At 32.8% G+C, this 17,823-nt stretch overlaps 1 protein-coding gene across 2 annotated transcripts in view; it reads right to left on the bottom strand.

The window, feature by feature from the left end:
- Window positions 1–2,261: 2,261 nt before the first annotated feature.
- LOC127835390 (A disintegrin and metalloproteinase with thrombospondin motifs 18-like) overlaps window positions 2,262–17,823 on the bottom strand; it is a 36,866-nt gene continuing 21,304 nt past the window's right edge. The window contains exons 17-26 of one of the 2 annotated variants that reach the window (XM_052361795.1): window positions 15,837–15,961; window positions 15,408–15,524; window positions 15,130–15,152; window positions 13,187–13,210; window positions 9,688–9,735; window positions 9,486–9,509; window positions 9,052–9,099; window positions 7,227–7,253; window positions 4,657–4,693; window positions 2,262–4,196 (exon numbers count right to left, since the gene is read on the bottom strand). In XM_052361795.1, the coding sequence (XP_052217755.1) occupies window positions 4,120–4,196; window positions 4,657–4,693; window positions 7,227–7,253; window positions 9,052–9,099; window positions 9,486–9,509; window positions 9,688–9,735; window positions 13,187–13,210; window positions 15,130–15,152; window positions 15,408–15,524; window positions 15,837–15,961 (550 nt within the window). In that variant the 3' untranslated portion in view covers window positions 2,262–4,119. Of the gene's footprint in view, window positions 4,197–4,656; window positions 4,694–7,226; window positions 7,254–9,051; window positions 9,100–9,485; window positions 9,510–9,687; window positions 9,736–11,382; window positions 11,431–13,186; window positions 13,211–15,129; window positions 15,153–15,407; window positions 15,525–15,836; window positions 15,962–17,823 lie in introns of both variants that reach the window. The other variant, XM_052361796.1, reaches the window with a different exon arrangement.

Raw genomic sequence — 17,823 nt, 5'->3', positions numbered from 1 at the left:
TGCAATATTATATTTTCAGACGTGTATACCATAGCAATATTTAACGGGAGAGGGAGTGGCCATGGGATGTAACTTATCACAAAACACGCCCCTTTCATGACCAAGACGCCTTCATAAAATTAATGAAACGGCCCCTGTTGGTGTAAGATAAATATATATGTGCATATGCATTGTTTTCATAAATGTATACTATCAGCGAAGTATTGTTTCGTTGTTCCTATAACATGGCCAACAAATGCAAGATGAATAAATTATATATGTTTTGGGGTAAGTGTAAATGCCATCAAAATCCCACATATCTGCTGTGTGGCATGGCAGGGTTGGCCCAAAGTTGCTTGCAAAGATTCTGAACATGTGTTCTGGGCGATGCTGATCAAGGCGAGTGCTTATCCTTTATGTGCTTTTGTTTTTAAAAGTGTATGAGTTTTGTTTATACAAAAGCTTCATAGTGTGAGGACCTCTGGTCACCAAAGTGGGCATTCAACGTACAACTGCAATAGCGGTATATCCGCATCCAGCTGTTCTTGTGAAAACAAATAATGCGTAAATTCATCCATAGACTAGACCGAAATCATTTGACTTTCCAACGATCACTATAATGCATATGTTGTTGACTCCTTGTATTTTTGTAAACGTAAATAGTTCAATTATAGCGAAGAATTAACAGTTGATACTTATGAAAACCATATTTCAAACGAATTATAAACAATATAAACCAGCATGTTATCTTCAAACTTTTTATAAAAAAATGTCAGAACGAAAGGTTTTACTTCAGGAGCTCATGCTGAAGATAGTCTTAGGACATATTAGAGCAGTCCTCGAGATGTGCCTCTGCCATCCGTACATGTTAAATATGAGTCATAATGTCCGCTAATGAGACAACAAAACATTGCGTGACTTTATGGCCGACATGTAGCTCATGACATGACTGAGCAGGCTGGTCTGCAGCTTTGTTGGCCGCATATGTTCTTAAACCAGTTCGCACGACGCGGCTCATAAACACATTTTTTTAATGGTAAATACTACAAATCATGTAAATGTATGAACAAACGTTTATTAGAAAACACGTGTATATTCATGTTCTTGGATTCATTTTTAGATTCAAGAATTACAAATGAAATTATGTATAGATTATACTTTTTAGTGGAAGTAATAGTTCAAAACAACACAAGCTTTTCTTAGATATAACTTACCATTTTGTTGTTTATATATTTACCTGCTTTAATATCAGTTTATTTTAATATACAATTACATGCATGTTGTCCAGGTTATGCAAAGCAAGAAATGTCTTGAATTAACATTATATTCGGATGTACTTTTTTCACACAATAGAAAGGGTTTTTCAGCAGTGAACCAGACATCGGGCTGACTGTTACCGGCTGTTACATCAGTATGATTTGGTGTTTATTTTTTATGTTCCCCCTTTTTGTTAGGAGTCAAAGAGGTTATTGTCTATCTTAACTATCAAAAACAACCATTTTAAGACAGAACAGTGCCTGCTTCAATTCCAAAGTCAATATGTGTCTTGTTCTGATAAAACTGGGCATAATACATGTGCGCAGTCCGCACAGGCTAATCAGGGACGACACTTTCCGCCTAAACTTGATTTTCGGTAAGGAGGGACTTCCTTCAAACTAAAAATACCATAAAAGCGAAAAGTGTCGTCTCTGATTAGCCTGTGCGGACTGCACAGGCTAATCTGGGACGACACTTTACGACATGAATTAAGCCCAGTTTTCTCAAAACAAGACACATATGTTTTTTTCTCCATGATATGCTGTGTTTTGAATTAGCATTTGAAATACCTTTACCTCTTAAAAGATGCAAATGGGAATGTTTTTTATGGTTTTTCATTTAAATATGGTATCTCATGTTGAATAGGTCTGTATTGTCAATATAAATTAATATCAATTACTGAACACCCGACATACTTTCAAAGTGAAATATTATTCTGCATTAAACTTAATTCTAAACTCAATTGGTACAACGGCTTTACATATAACGCTCTTATTTTATATCATCCATCATAACTTAAATGTTTGACTATGCTCCAGGCATCACGAATATATTTTCAACTGTCATGTCGTAGCTCTTGTGTGATATTTTCACGTGAATACAACGGAGCCGTCTTTGGACATTGACCTCGTGCGTGAGAAATAAAGAAGGTGGTATCTGAACAAAATCCATTTTCTACGATGTCCATTCTTTTGTAACTTAGGCATAATTACGTCTCCTTAAAATACATTTTTTTCAACACATCAATCTCTAGAACTATTTATTAAAATACAACATCTAACAAGATAATTCATTAAAACTGTAAAGAATATAATACAGTATAGATGTATATACAGATAAAGAACATAAACTTGTATACAGACAGCATCGATGTGATCTCACATTGAATTTTTGACAAAATACATATGCATGTTTCCCACACAATTGAAATACTTTTAAAATATTCAACACCAGTATTAAAGATATTAAACGTAAACAGTGCAAATTATTAGTAATAAAATCAGTAAGTGCAAATTTCATGATGTTTAAAATACTAAGTATTCTACAATCACTTTAAATAATGAATAAGTTATGAAAATGGTTCATGCTAGAGCTAAATACAGCTGTAAACGCGTTTTAATGATTTCGTTCAAATTTGTTGAACATCGTCGATATAAAAATCAAAACACAATTCAAACATATCTTAAATTTTACAATATGGTATTGCAAATGTATATAGAACGTGCTATATCAAAAGGGTTTAATGCATGTGCGTTAAGCGTCGTCCCGGATTACCCTGTGCAGTCCGCACAGGCTAATCAGGGACGGCACTTTCCGCTTTTAAGATATTTTTCGTTTCAAGACGGTCTCTTCTTAGCAAAGAATTAGTTAAGGCGGACTGCACAGGCTAATCTGGAACGACACTTTACGCACATGCATTAAACCCCCTTTTCACATTTAACTACAAGAGTCAACACAAATACAAAGTAACTGATCACTATATTACACACAATCTCTACAAATAGCCTTGCGGATGTGTGACCTTGAATTATAAAAAAAATCAAAATAAAGCATCAGAAAACATGTTATTACAACTACTGACAAAAAACAACAACAGAAAATTAAAATTTCACAGAAATCAGTTCACCAATACGTACGTCTTATATTGCTTTTTACGACGTTTATCAGTATTTGTGAAACCACAATCGAATGTTAGATCACAGAAATATAAAAAAAAGATTTACCATAGAAACAAACACATATGTTGTGATTTAATATGTATATGGTTTTCTTAAACTATCAGAATTGTAGTTAATGTTTAAAATCTATTTTAAAATTTTCATGTTAAACTATGTGCATTTATTTGAAATGTGAACACATACCGATGAAGGCAAACGTTTTAACATTACGTATGAACGGAACGTATTCCAGATTGAATAATTTTATTCAATTTTAGTACAATTTTAGTACTTTTAAACGTCTATTCGAATATATGTTACTTGTCAACAAACGGCTTTAGAATATCTAATCATGCGATTATCAACACATACTTACATCGTAAATTATGAAAAAAGGCACTCGATTATTTATCCGTAAACAGCTAATTACAAACATCACAGTATACATATAATTATAACATTTATTTAATATACGTGTGTAATGAAATCATAGAATGCTTGTTTGTATTCCAAATAATCGTTGCATTACAACTTGATAACTTTTGAAAAATTCTTAATAAGCCTGTTATCATTCAATTATTCTTAGTGTGAGTTTAGAAACATTATTGCAACAATATAAACACGTTTCGTCTTTTAAAGTCATGTTTTTTTGGAATTCAATAGAAGTGTATACATCGTATGTAGTCTGTATTATCATGGCTTGTGGTTTGTAAAACAATTAAGTATTTGGAATCAACAGCAAATATCGTGGCATATACTTCATTGGGGATACGCACAAATACGTCATGGCATTATGTGTATTCTTCCGTAATACTAATATTATTGTTTAGTATATTTTATCTTTCAATTTGTAAACGTATATTATATATCCAATAAAACTGAATGCAAGTGCAGTTTGCTCAAGACGCAGAAATATGTATGACATACTATAAATGTCTGTGCAGAATCAAAAGAGAAGCAGCCACATCAACACATGCAGCAGCATCTGAAGTGGGACATGAAGCACAACCGGATTCCTCAGAGCTGGAATATCGAAGATAAAGCACGTGAACTACGGTCCTATTACACAAACGTATTCAGTGAGCAACTAGATGATTCAGTGGGCCCACTTGGTCGCTACACAAGTTTAAAATTTTTAATTGTAATACTGTTTTGGCGCCTTTTTCCATAGAGAAACAATTTAACAATCGATTTCTAAAAAAAAACAACATTGTACATTTAAAGCTCATAACAGAAATGCCGAACACGATCGCACTAATCACAAAATCTCAAGTCGAGACCTTAAAAAATAAAAGTTATTTCCACCTCTATTTTGTCAGCATGATGCTTCCATTTTTTCGGTTTAATGCATCCAATAAACCGCTTGAGCCATTATAACCGATATTTTACACATTAGAATTAAAAAAAGAATGATTTTCACCGATACAAAAATTCACACTACAATCGAGAATTTATTTTTAAAATGAAAATAGTGCGTACGTACTTGAACCGTCGTTCCAAATGTTCCAAAAGTCGGGATTCTGAAATCAGAAGAACAAACATGAATCATCAGATAATAATATTCAGTTAAAATTCAGTTCTGAGATATTACAATACACGCGAGTGCTAGTTTTACCGTCCCTATCAATTTTAATTAATGAGCTGTTCTAGCATAAAGACGTTCAGCATTAACTAATTTTTTTTAGAAATGATCTACCCGACCAAACAATTGGTATAATTGCTATGTCAGTTTAAAAGGTCAACATAAATACGGTCAAACATCAGAACCAAAACTTTGTTCACAAAATTGAAAGTAAATGGAGTGCATCAAACATTTCGGTCCCAATAAGATCATTTACTTTATTAAGAATATATACCTAGACAAAATAACACATCGGTCGAGATTGAGGTTCTTAATCCTTTAATGAACAATTATGCCAATAGTTAACGTTTTATGTAAATACTGTTCGTATAAAAGACAATTCGTTTACTTAATTAGGACCGCAATAAACTAAAGATGTAATTAATATTCATATTAAAAGCAATATTCTTTCTCTCAGGTTTTCAACACAGCGATTTGTCTATGGCCTGTCCACATAATAAACGCACAGTGAACCTTCATCTGCACCAGAAGAAAAAAAAACACAAAAAAACTGGGCCCATCGCCTTGGAACGTTAAATTCAAGAGATTGGCGATTGAAATCGGTTCAAGGATCTCCACGTCTTACACGTGGAAGCGAATTATTCATAAAATAAACACATTAAATTAACATTAATCTCCTATCACCACAATTGAAATTACTTATAAATAAAAGGGATTACGTTTCTATTGTATAACAGTTTAACTACCAAATTAATATATACATACCAGAGAACCAGAACCGTAAATTTCTAAAGCTCTTTGAAATTAAACAAAAGCGAGTAAAACTATATCGCGTTTGTAGTTACACGATTTACAGACATAGCATCATATTCAACATTAAGGTTATAGCTGTGTACACCAGGATTAAGGAACAATATGGTTGTAAAAGGCCAAATTACAAAGCGTGTTTGTTTTATCGATATTTACGTAAATACTGTGGGGCAATTTAATATAATTTAAATTCATTTTTAATAAATTACAATTTAGTTACTTTTACTTTGCTGAAAAAGAAATTCTTATTACGAAAGCATTTAAAGCAGGAATACCCGCACCTGATGACCGACATGCCTAAGTAACTCTGTGATTTAGCCGACTTCGCATCCGATGAGGTCATAATTTTAAATGTGATTATCTTAAAAGATACATGTTCAACGTACTTAAAAACAAAGATTAACTATCTGAAAGAAATAATAATAAACAAGATGTGTTTGTGAAACACTATGTCCCCCCATACATTTGACCGTTGACCTTAAAGGATGACCTTGACCTTTCAATACTCAAAATATGCAGCTCCATGAGATACTAATGCATGCCAAATATCAAGTTGCTATCTTTAATATTGCAAATATTCTGACCAATGTTAAAGTTTTACGCAAACAAACCAACAAACAGACAGGGCAAAAACAATATGTGCCCATTATAGTCTGGGGGCATAAAAAAGTTTACAATGTAATAAGTGCAGACTTACATTGAAATTTCACGTGAAGAAAATTGTTAACTTTTGTAAGAGAAAGCATATTAGTGTTTTTAATGGAGTATTGTTTTTAATACCGAATCTTCTCGTTTCTATATTAAAATAATGGTATTTCGTTGATGATAACACGCTTGTTGTAATGATGGTCATCTTAATATAAATTAAAGGAATATAAACCATGTATTTGTATAATTAAACATGCTGCATTTGATTAGAAAAGCACAGAGAAGATGATTCACATGCTAGAGACCCTAACGGTAAATTGTATAATCAAATAATGGGCTTTACACCTCATCACATAATATTTTGAACTCGATGCATTTAAAAGTACTTTTTCATAATGAAACTTATCACACGTGAAATGAGGACATATTTTTAATGTCGAAAACCAATAAGCAAGCATGTTTAGTGTAAGCATATAAATTCTTTTAGAAAGGAAACAAATCAATAGGTATTTGTTTTGTATACACTATGTAATATCATTTGGAAACACGTCTAAGAAAATCATCACATAAATATTGGTCTGATATAAAATAAGTTAAAACCATGTTAAAGGAGCAAAGCGTTTGGAAACTAAACTGCTAAGGCGAATGCATTACGTAGATCACTTTGTCAATCAAACTTAAAAAGTGCAACACCAGGGTATGTTGAAAGATGGTTATCAAGACTTTTATACAGTAATACCCATATCAGTTAACCACATTATATATCATTTTAATAAATAAATATCGTTTACATTTCGGGGAAAACAGAAAACGGGTATTATAAGTCACTCTGTATGTGTGGACTAAAATAGACTATACAAAATAAACATATAGTATCGAACAAATTCGGAACAATACAGCGCACAAGCAGTACCCTGAGTACATGTAGATACATATTGAAGAGCCTACATCAAAGAAGAGATCTAAATAGTATGCACACAAGGAATTCTATTACTACTTCATACAAAAGTTACCTGTGAATTATCAAACACTGTGTCATTCTGTTAAACATAAATAATGGTATCCAACAAACGTCAATAGTACACAATAAATAAAATATAAAACAAAACGATGCGTTCAAAATAGTACACATAATAACATATGCATGTGTTCATGTTTGTGTTTGAATAGTATGGTGTTATATGGTGTGGTTGGTGTATAAAGCCAACCTTAAACTATTACGTATAATCTTGTTTAAGAGATAAGAGTTTGTAAATTGTGCCTTCTACTTTTACAATGAGTGATAATGTGTGTTCATGTATTTTACGTGACCTTGGAATGCTTTACGAACAGCATTACCTCACCCATTTTAAAAAGAAATGTTAGGAATATTGTTAAAGCAATTATGCAACATGCATCCTATATAACGTTTTATTGTTTGCATAATGCGTAGTAATTTGTTGTTATAAAATAAGGTACTTAAAAACTAACACAGTTGTGAAATTGTAATATTCCTACCGTTTATGTTAATTTGGAAACACAATTATTTACATGGGATAAACTTACTTTAACAATTGATTTATTCAGACCTTATTGTAGGTTTACGAAATCAGTATGCTACATCAAACGAGTTTCGATATTTTTCAGATTATGATATAGGGCAGCAATTATTGTACAAGTGTGCGCTTATTTCGACATCATAGCTTTGCGTGAACTTCGTTTTATTTATAAAATATGTTTCCTTACAATGATGACAGTGGCTTACGTTGTGAATGATGGTTGAACCATTCTGTTGTAGATAAATACATTTTAATCGTAAACAACATTAGTTCACACAAAGGAAGGTATTTAATTTTACATATACATATGCTGCATAAACTAAGTAATGAATTGGAAAATAAAACATTAGTTGAAATCCGTGTAAAAACAACTAAGTTAATGACTACGAATTCAAAATCATCAAGAAACAAAGCTGTTTCCGAAGCAATTGTTTTACAATATTATATTTGTGTCTGTATTATTCTTGTTAAGGAATGTCCTAAAAGTAATACACATTTACAAAATAACACAAGTTTCGTTTAATAATGAAAGTAAATATGTAAATGATGTAGTTACGAAAAGCAGTGTTTTGATAAAGGCAAACATTTTCAATATGTATTGTTTTACCATGCATTAATGCACATTTGAGCCTCGCTCTGTGAAAAGGGGGTTTAATGCCTGTGCGTAAAGTGTCGTCCCAGATTTGCGTGTGCAGTCCGCACAGGCTAATCAGGGACGAAACTTTACGCATAAAATTTGATTTTTGCTAAGAAGAGACCTTCTTGAAACGAAAAATACCATGATATAGGAAAGTGTCGTCCCAGATTAGCCTGTGCGACTGTACAGGCAATCTGGGACGACACTTTACGCAAACGCATTCGACCCCTTTTTTTTCCAGAGCGCGACCCATATGTATGGTTTTACCATGCATTCATACACATTTATATTGCGGTGAAATGGTACACTGGTTATCAAGCAATGTAACGTTTCTGGCATAAAGCAATTTAAGAAATGAAATTATGCATGCAAAATAGCGCTCGTTTAGACGTGGGATCAAAAACTAGTTAAATAGAATACATGAAGTAATATAAAGTAAGAAATTTGCCGTACATTAAATACAGACATAATTAAAAGTTTCCGTAAAATCAATATTATATATTTAAAATCATGATGCATGTTATCAAAAGCCCGTCAACTGACCGATAAACTTGTATATGAAATATATAATTAAATAAAAAAACGTTTAGGTACACAACAAAATGTACATTTATAAACAATGCAAGCAAAATAGACTGAGTATACATTATCACTAAATAATACCGTAACAGTAGTTGATTGAGTAGATGTGGACATGGAATGTGGAGATGTCTAAAGAAAATAGTCATAGTAAAGTAATAAACATGAATCTCGAAGCAAAGCTAAAAACGAATCCACAATCATTTTATGCAAATTATAATTTTGATTTAAAATTCAATTTGTCAAGAGCAACATCTTTGAAATAAATACGTTTATCTTAAACTACTTAGGCACAGAAAGTAAATCTGTATCACTCTTTACGGAGAGAAATATAGCAAAAGAATCAGCTGGTATATTGTAAAGGTCAATTTACATCGCAAATGTTCAAATATTATCTATATCATATGCAATTTAAGATACAACTAAACATTCCGGTTTGTAATGGACCATACGGGAATAGCACACTTAACATGGCATAACAAGCATAAGCGATACATAAGGGACTGACAAATAAATACCTTCACAGAAGTTGACAGAGTGGTCTGAAATAATATTAATTGTGAATAGCATATATAGGAAACTACAAACAAAGAATGGATTCAGTGCAGATGTAACACAAGAACAATCATCGCATAATATATTTGATGATGTATACAAATTAAACATAGCGTAAATGAAAACATTACGTGTATCGGACAAAACTAAGGGAAAACGGAATACCGTAATGCTTTGTCCTCCACCGTATGTCGTGCTGGTTTGTGTTACAACCTGTAGAAGATTGAAACATATTTCATATAAACAAAGGAACTTCAGCTGCACGATGAGGAGAGAAGGATAACTATTTATGGAAGTCATCACGCACCAAACAATCTGGCAGAGCATTCACTCAATTTATCCTATCGCTAAATGATTTTTTATCAGAAAAACCGCGGCCTCGTCATTTTCATAACAGTCAGGTTTTTTTCTGACACCATAATGACTGACGACTTTTTTAAATAGAAAATATGCGATATAAAATTGCTCTACTAATATTTGATAGAAGTAAAACAATACTCATTCACTTCAAGGACGAGTGAAATCTGGAATTTTGAATCGCAGTCAGATTAATTACGCCTCGATGTATTTGTGTGTGTTTTAGCGGGATTATAATAATATAATTTGAATTGCATTTGAATTGTTTGGAATATGTGGCTCGAATTAAAATTTGGATATTGAATGTATCAATTTTAGTAGAATTCAGTCAAATTACCTGATGCTTCAAGTGCTGCGTAAACTGTTTATAACAAGTGGTAAGTCATGTAATACATGTCATATAACTTGTTTGTCCTGTGTGAATGATGGTTGAAACATTTTGCCTGAGATAAATACATTTGTATCGTAAACAAGCTAAGTTCACACAAAGGAAGGAATTTTACAAATACACATGCTGCATAAATGACGTCATAAATTGGCAAATTGTAATTTAGTTGAAATCCGTGTACAAATAACTAAGTTAATGACTACGAATTAAAACACATCAAGAAACAAAGCTGTTTTCAAAGCAATTGTTTCACAATACCGTTATATTTGTGCCTGTTGTATGCTTGCTAAGGAATGTGCTTAAAGTAATACACATTTACAAAATAACACAAAATCCATTTAATAATGTAAATAATCATGTAAATGATGTTGTTATGAAAAGCAGTGTTTTGATATAGGCAAACATTTTCAATATATGTATTGTTTTACCATGCATTAATGCACATTTGAGCCTCGCTCTGTGAAAAGGGTTTTAATGCATGTGCGTAAAATGTCGTCCCAGATTAGCCTGTGCGGTCCACACAGGCTAATCAGGGACGACATTTTACGCATAAACTTGATTTTTGCTAAGAAGAGACCTTCTTGAAACGAAAAAATACCATTAAAGAGGAAAGTGTCGGCCCCGCATTAGCCTGTGCGGACTGCACAGGCTAATATTGGACGACACTTAACTAACACGCATTCAACCACTTTTTCACATAGAGCGACCCATATGTATTGTTTTACCATGCATTAATACACATTTATATTGCGGTGAAATGGTATGCTGGTTATCAAGCAAATGTAACGTTTTTGGCATAAAGCAATATAAGAAATGACACTATGCATGCAAAATATGGCTCGTTTAGACGTAGGATGAAATACTAGTAATATAGAATATATGGAGTAATATACAATGAAAAATTTGCCGTGCATTAAATAAATGCATAACTATAAGTTTCTATAACAATATATATTTAAAATCATTATGCATGTTTTCGATAGCCCGTCATCTGACCGATATACTAGTATATGAAATATATAATTAAATAAAAAACGGTAAGGTACACCACACAATGTACATTTATAAACAATGCAAGCAAAATAGACTGAGTATACATTATCACTAAATAATACCGTAACAGTAGTTGATTGAGTAGATGTGGACATGGAATGTGGAGATGTCTAAAGAAAATAGTCATAGTAAAGTAATAAACATGAAACTCGAAGCAAAGCTCAAAACGAATCCACAATCATTTTTATCCCATTTTTACCGCGACATTGAAGGTATAACAGCTTGTGGAATATACTAGCCTGTCTCCAACACTGTGGGATATACCTGTCGCGTGCACGGACTACTTTTTTAATTATTCAACCACTGAATGATTTTTTGAAAGAAAACTCTAGAGTCGAGAAAACTTTAGCTTTACAATTATAAATACAACCTACAACCTTTAGATCTAGTCGCGGGACATAATTTTTCGCCATCCGGAAAATGTATCAGCTGATTGATTGCGTCATAAAATGACATTCTTATTGCGTAATTTTTGTGATGTCATCTTTAGTAAACTTTAGGTGTACACGAAACAAGTATGCGATGTCTGGGAATAAAACATTGAAGACTCGCATTTGTTCGTGTCTATGTATCGATTCGTGGATGTAATTATGAAAAAGTGCATATTCTATGGACTACTTACCTCGGATGGAACCGGTGAGACGAAGGATTTATATCTACATGTAGATCTAGCTAATTCGTGTTATTGATTTTCAGAATAAGCGTGCCTATTTTGATGTGAATTTGTGTGTGTAGAGCATACTGATGGTGTGTATTTTGGTTCAGTAGTCTATTCGTTTTGCTTTTGGAAGTAAGTAAACGTAAGGGTATTTTCTTTGATGAATAAACTTTGTCTTTGTGATTTTATCAAAGAAAGTCTATTCAGTAAGAATAACCCGTTTGCAACAAGTGTTTCAAAGCTTTATATAATTTTTACGGATTATCTTGTGTTTGGATCGCAAACAAAAGGATGTAAAGGCTAGATCAAGACGCCATCAAAATCTGCAGTGTCCATGAACAAATAAGGCGAGTAGTTTTTTGATAATTTATGTTTAGAACGACTCTGTGTGTAAGTTGGCATCGACATCATTTTGCCAGGAGCAATCGCCGCCATATTTGATTTTGATCATTTTCTTTCGAAAATAAAATTAATAAAATCTTCCTTTCGCGGTCGTAATGTATTAAAATGTGCATGCTGCGTAAAATTGAATCGAGACATATGGTGATGTTTTCTCACGTTGTACAGTTTTTGTGTGATTTTTTTAAAGACTATTTTGCGTACCAGAACAAATACATTGTATATCACTACGCATGGTTGCATTCGTTAGATTTAAAGCACTTTTAAGAATAAATTAAAATTATTGTTAAGGTTATTAGATCTATTTATTTTTAACGTCACGTTGAAAAAATGGGATAAATAGAATACTATGTTAGCGTTGAATACAAAGAAGTTTATGTTGCTCGGCTCGAACACCGAAAGCGCTCGCCAAGGCTCGCGCTCCCGGCGTTCTAAGTCTCGCAACATAAACTCTGTATTCAATGCTAACCTAGTATTCTCTATTTATGCAAATTGTAATATTAATTAAAACTTTAATTCGCCAAGAGCGACATCTTTGAAATAAATACGTTTATCTTAAAATACTTGGGCACAGAAAGTAAATCCTTATCACTCTTTACGGAGAGAAATGTAGTAATAGAATCAGCTGGTGTATTGTAAAGGTTAGTTTACATCGCAAATGTTCAAATATTCTTTATAGCATATGCGATTTAAGATACAACTAAACATTCCGGTTTGTAATGAAATATACGAGTATAGCACACTTAACATGACATAACACAAAATAAGCGATGCACAAGAGACTAAAATATATTGGGACACATAAATACCTCCACAGAAGTTGACAGAGTGGTCTGAAATAATTTTAGTTGTGACTTATTATTATTATAAAGGCAATTACAAATAAGTATGAATTCAGTGCAGATGTAACACATGATAAATTATCGCATAATATATTTGATTATGTATACAAATTAAACATAACGTATATGAAAACAAAGCGTGCATCGGACAAAACTAAGGGAAAACGGAAAACCGTAATGTTTTGTCCTCCACCGTTTAACGTGCTGGTTTGTGTTACAACCTGTAGAGGATTGAAACATATTCCATACAAACAATGGAATTTCACGATGAGGAGAGAATGTTAACTATTTATGGAAGTCATCACGTACCAAAAAATCTGACAGAGTATTAACTCAACTTAACCTACCGCTAAATGATTTAATTTCAGAAAAAACATGTCCTCGTGATTTTCATAACAGTCAGGTTTTTTTTCTGACACCATAATGACGGACTACTTTTTTTATAGTAAATATGCGATACAAAGTTGCTCTACTCATCTTTGATAGAAGTAAAGCAATACTCATTCATTTCAAGGACGCGCAAAATCTGGAATTTTGAGTCGCAGTCAGATTAATTACGGCACGAAGTATTTGTGTGTGTTTTAGGGGGACTATATAAATATATAATTTGAATGACTGAGTGTTTGGAATATATGGTTCGAATTTAAATTTATATATTCAATATCAATTTTAGTAGAATGTACTCAAATGACCTGATGCTCCAAGTGCTGCGTAAAATGTTTAGAAGAATTGGTAAGTCATGTAATAAATGTCTTAACTTGTTTGTCTTCATTTCGAAATCAAATGGAGAAACAGTGATTCCTTTGATGAATAACTCGTTTCTTTGATATTATCAAACACTATATTCACCAAGAATCAACCGCATAAAACAAAAAAATGTTGTTATCAAAAAGGATTGATCGTATGATGTATGGATTTACAACGCATTATGGAAGCTTAAATCATTCAGCATATAACGACACTTGACGACAATCCAAATGCTGATGTTATTGGTGCAACAGCTTTGTTGAAGATAGCTATTGCAACAAATGTCTGAGATAAAGACATGTACATGTTTATGCCAGTTCGTCGAACAATGTTTCAAACAACTTTTATTAACGTCTAAACGGTATATTTTATTTGCTAAGACTAACTATCGGATCCGTCATTTGCACTAACCGTTACAGCAGCCTTTTGTGTGTAGGTAAAATGGTAATTTTAATAATAATACAACAATTTATACGTGAATACAATCTTTTGTTGTCTACTTGAGGTTTTAATAATCGGAATGATGTTCAATTCGATTTGAGGGATTTTTGAATTGTTTCACTGCTTTTGTATGGATAATTATAAGAGCAATAATCTTGTTTGAGAGGCGTCCCAAATAAAGATCACATAAAGATTCGATATCATTACGCAAAGTTAGAGCCATTTATTTAAAGCGTTGGGATAGCAGCTCTGTTATTTTAATCAATAAAAATGTTTAATAAAACATTAAAAACAATCCATTATATTTTCCGACTCGTCTCAGAACTCAGAACAGCTTGCACGGCTCAGCAAGACTCGCAGTGCAAACGTTTTCTTAAGCTCTTCTGATACATTTTATTACACTAATACATTAGCCTTATATTCTATAGAAACATGCTTTGACAGCACGCAAAACACAAACACAGCACACAGACATGAGAAAAAGAAAGAAAGTATGGATCAACACCTTAGAAACGCATTTTCAAAAATTGTGGAGGGCTGTTAAAAATTGGTTTTAAGACGGAAGGAAACATAATTATATAACTTAAAAGACAGTTGATTGTGGTTATCTATTCTGACCATGCAATATCAGTAGATCAGTATGATTATTGAGATACTTCCTTATGACAGATTCAATTGACGCTTTACGTACGAATAAACATATTTAATATCAACACACTTACACTTGTTGTTGTTGGATCAGGCACTAAAATAAAATAGAAATAAAATAAGGGTTGATTACGGAACGGATGTATTAAATATTATGATCAATCAATACAAAGGCCAATGTTCAACATTATAACACAAATCGTACACAATTAATTAAAAATAATACAGATTGAGACAGATTGAGGTATATGATATATGACAAGCACATATTGGAATAATCGTAAGTAATATTAAGGTTATCTACAGAGACTGGGCATCATACACTGAACACAGAAACAGTACAAGCATTTACCACAAAGTCCACAAGACATGTAGCAATCCTGCTCCATCTGTTCGTTCTTCGACTCACACCAGCCCTTCCCAACGTTAGTCACGCATGTTGTCGTGTTCGTTTTGTCTTGACATGATGCTTGAATTATATTGGACAAATTAAAAAAGTCACCGTATTGCCTGCTCTAATAAAGAATACATTGGTTCATAGTAGAACGCCATGATATGAAATTGTAAAGTGTTTAAAGTGTTTCTTATTTAATTCAAAAAATGTTTTAAATACTATGAAACCTCAAGTTTCACATGGTCTACACCTGTGAAATAACACACAATAATTTGCAAGATCCAATGCGTATGCATTTAACGTTTACTTCTTTCAAAATGAAGCAAGTTATTGTCTTTCTGACATAAAACTAAATCGCAGAACATGTATCAAACACATTTAACTCACAGCCGCAGTCTAAGTCTCCGAATCCCTGCGGACATGAGCACCGACACGCGGTCGAATTAAACGTGCCTCCGTTCTTGCACGTTCTAACCTTGCAGTCCTGACAGTCCTTGCCTTGGAACGGGTATCTGTAAAGGAAATCTATACTTGGGACGGGTATCTGTAAAGGGAATTACCACTTGGAACGGGTATCTGTAAAGGTAATCTACACTTGGAACAAGTATCTGTAAAGGGAATTAACACTTGGAACGGGTATCTGTAAGGGGAATTTACACTTGGAACGGGTATCTGTAAAGAAAATCTACACTTACAACGGGTATCTGTATAGGACATTTAAACTATGAACGGGTATCTGTAAAGGAAATATACACTTGGAACGGGTATCTGTAAAGGGAATTTACATCAATAGTCTTGGAACGGGTACCTGTAAGGGAATTTTTATCAAGAAATTCCGTTCGTAGTGTAAAAGGGTATTCGATATTACGACGACATAATAATTTAACGGTGATTGCAAATTTTGATTTTATATAAACTGTTTTTCATAATACAACTGTTTAATCATATTTGCTACACTTTAAGAAAGTCTAAAAACAGACATGATGCTGTTATTTTGTGTTAAGTATCTCCGATTCATTCATACGATGCTAAACAGTGCACACACAACTCGACATTTGCGTTTAAACACTCTCAACAAGTGTAATTGTTGTGCTTAATCTAAGCTTGTGTTTTAAAATGCGATAATCTCATTTTTAGTTGCGTCTAAGGTTATGCAATATCGTACAATTGCAGTGCCTTCGGCGCTTTATTTTACCATGATTTTAGTTATTTGCAGTTATGTAAAAGGTAAGACTCAAGATGGATGCTGATAAATGATTATATTTTTAGTCTAATCTTATTTTAGAAGTGTATGGATGCCATTAATCAATATAATATTTATTTATAACAGCAACTATAAAACCAATTTAAAATACAATGTGCCTCTGAACTTTAAACATAAACTGTATTTAATGCAATCATAGCAATAATTCAATAAAAAGGCAAAGCCAGAAAATAACATTGCCGAAAGAAAATTAGGAGAGAAATATCGTTTTTAAATGTACTAGTTTCAACGAATTATCAATCATTAGCCTATAGTTTTCCAAATTAAACCATATTAAAGGGGCCTTTTCACGTTTTGGTAAATTGACAAAATAAAAAATAAAAGTTGTTTCAGATTCGTAAATTTTCATTTCAGTTATGCTATTTGTAAGGAAATAGTACTACTGAACATTTACCATGCTCTAAAATATCCATTATATGCATCTTTTTACGATTTCAAAAACTAAGATGGAAGTAACGTACCCTGGATAGTATATGGGCCCAGGGGCCCAATATATTCAAATAAATATATATAATCGTGTTTTATGAGAGAAACATTGACAAAGAGCCATGAAAAAACACCCTCTGATATTGAAATCATAACAAGGTCATTAACTAGAATTTATCATAGACCTGTCTTCGCGGGCCGCAAAAAATGGCCAAAATAGCTTTAATCCAAATCATCTATTGGTCCTCTTATGGGTAATTGGAAAACCTTTCAAACAAAATTTACCTCTAAGAAATCTGTCCAGCCGTTTACTCACAGTCGGCCGAAAACCAAGCAGTATTTCGAGCCCTATTATCCACCCGAATAAATATTCGACATATTTTTAAACAATATTTTTTAGTTTTCTCCCCTTAATCGATAGCTCGCGTCCTATTCCTTTAAAACACATAACGCATGCGTATGCAGCCACTTACCCCAAAAAATTAAGTCCAATACAATCAAAATGAGTAAGTATTTTTCATTTATTTACAGTTGTTAAAGCGTCGTTGTTGTTCATTGGATGATTCTGTGCCTGGCTCTGTCAGTGTAATTCACTGCTAAGCCGTGTTCAAGAGTAATGGCGACTTTCGTTTTCAGGTAAATCAAATTTAGGGTTAAAACAGTTGTTGCAAAGAAAATATAAAC

Source organism: Dreissena polymorpha, chromosome 6 (assembly GCF_020536995.1).
Source record: "Dreissena polymorpha isolate Duluth1 chromosome 6, UMN_Dpol_1.0, whole genome shotgun sequence".
Taxonomy (NCBI): domain Eukaryota; kingdom Metazoa; phylum Mollusca; class Bivalvia; order Myida; family Dreissenidae; genus Dreissena; species Dreissena polymorpha.
The sequence above is the reverse complement of the archived record's forward strand: the minus strand, read 5'-3'. Positions and strand labels throughout refer to the sequence as shown.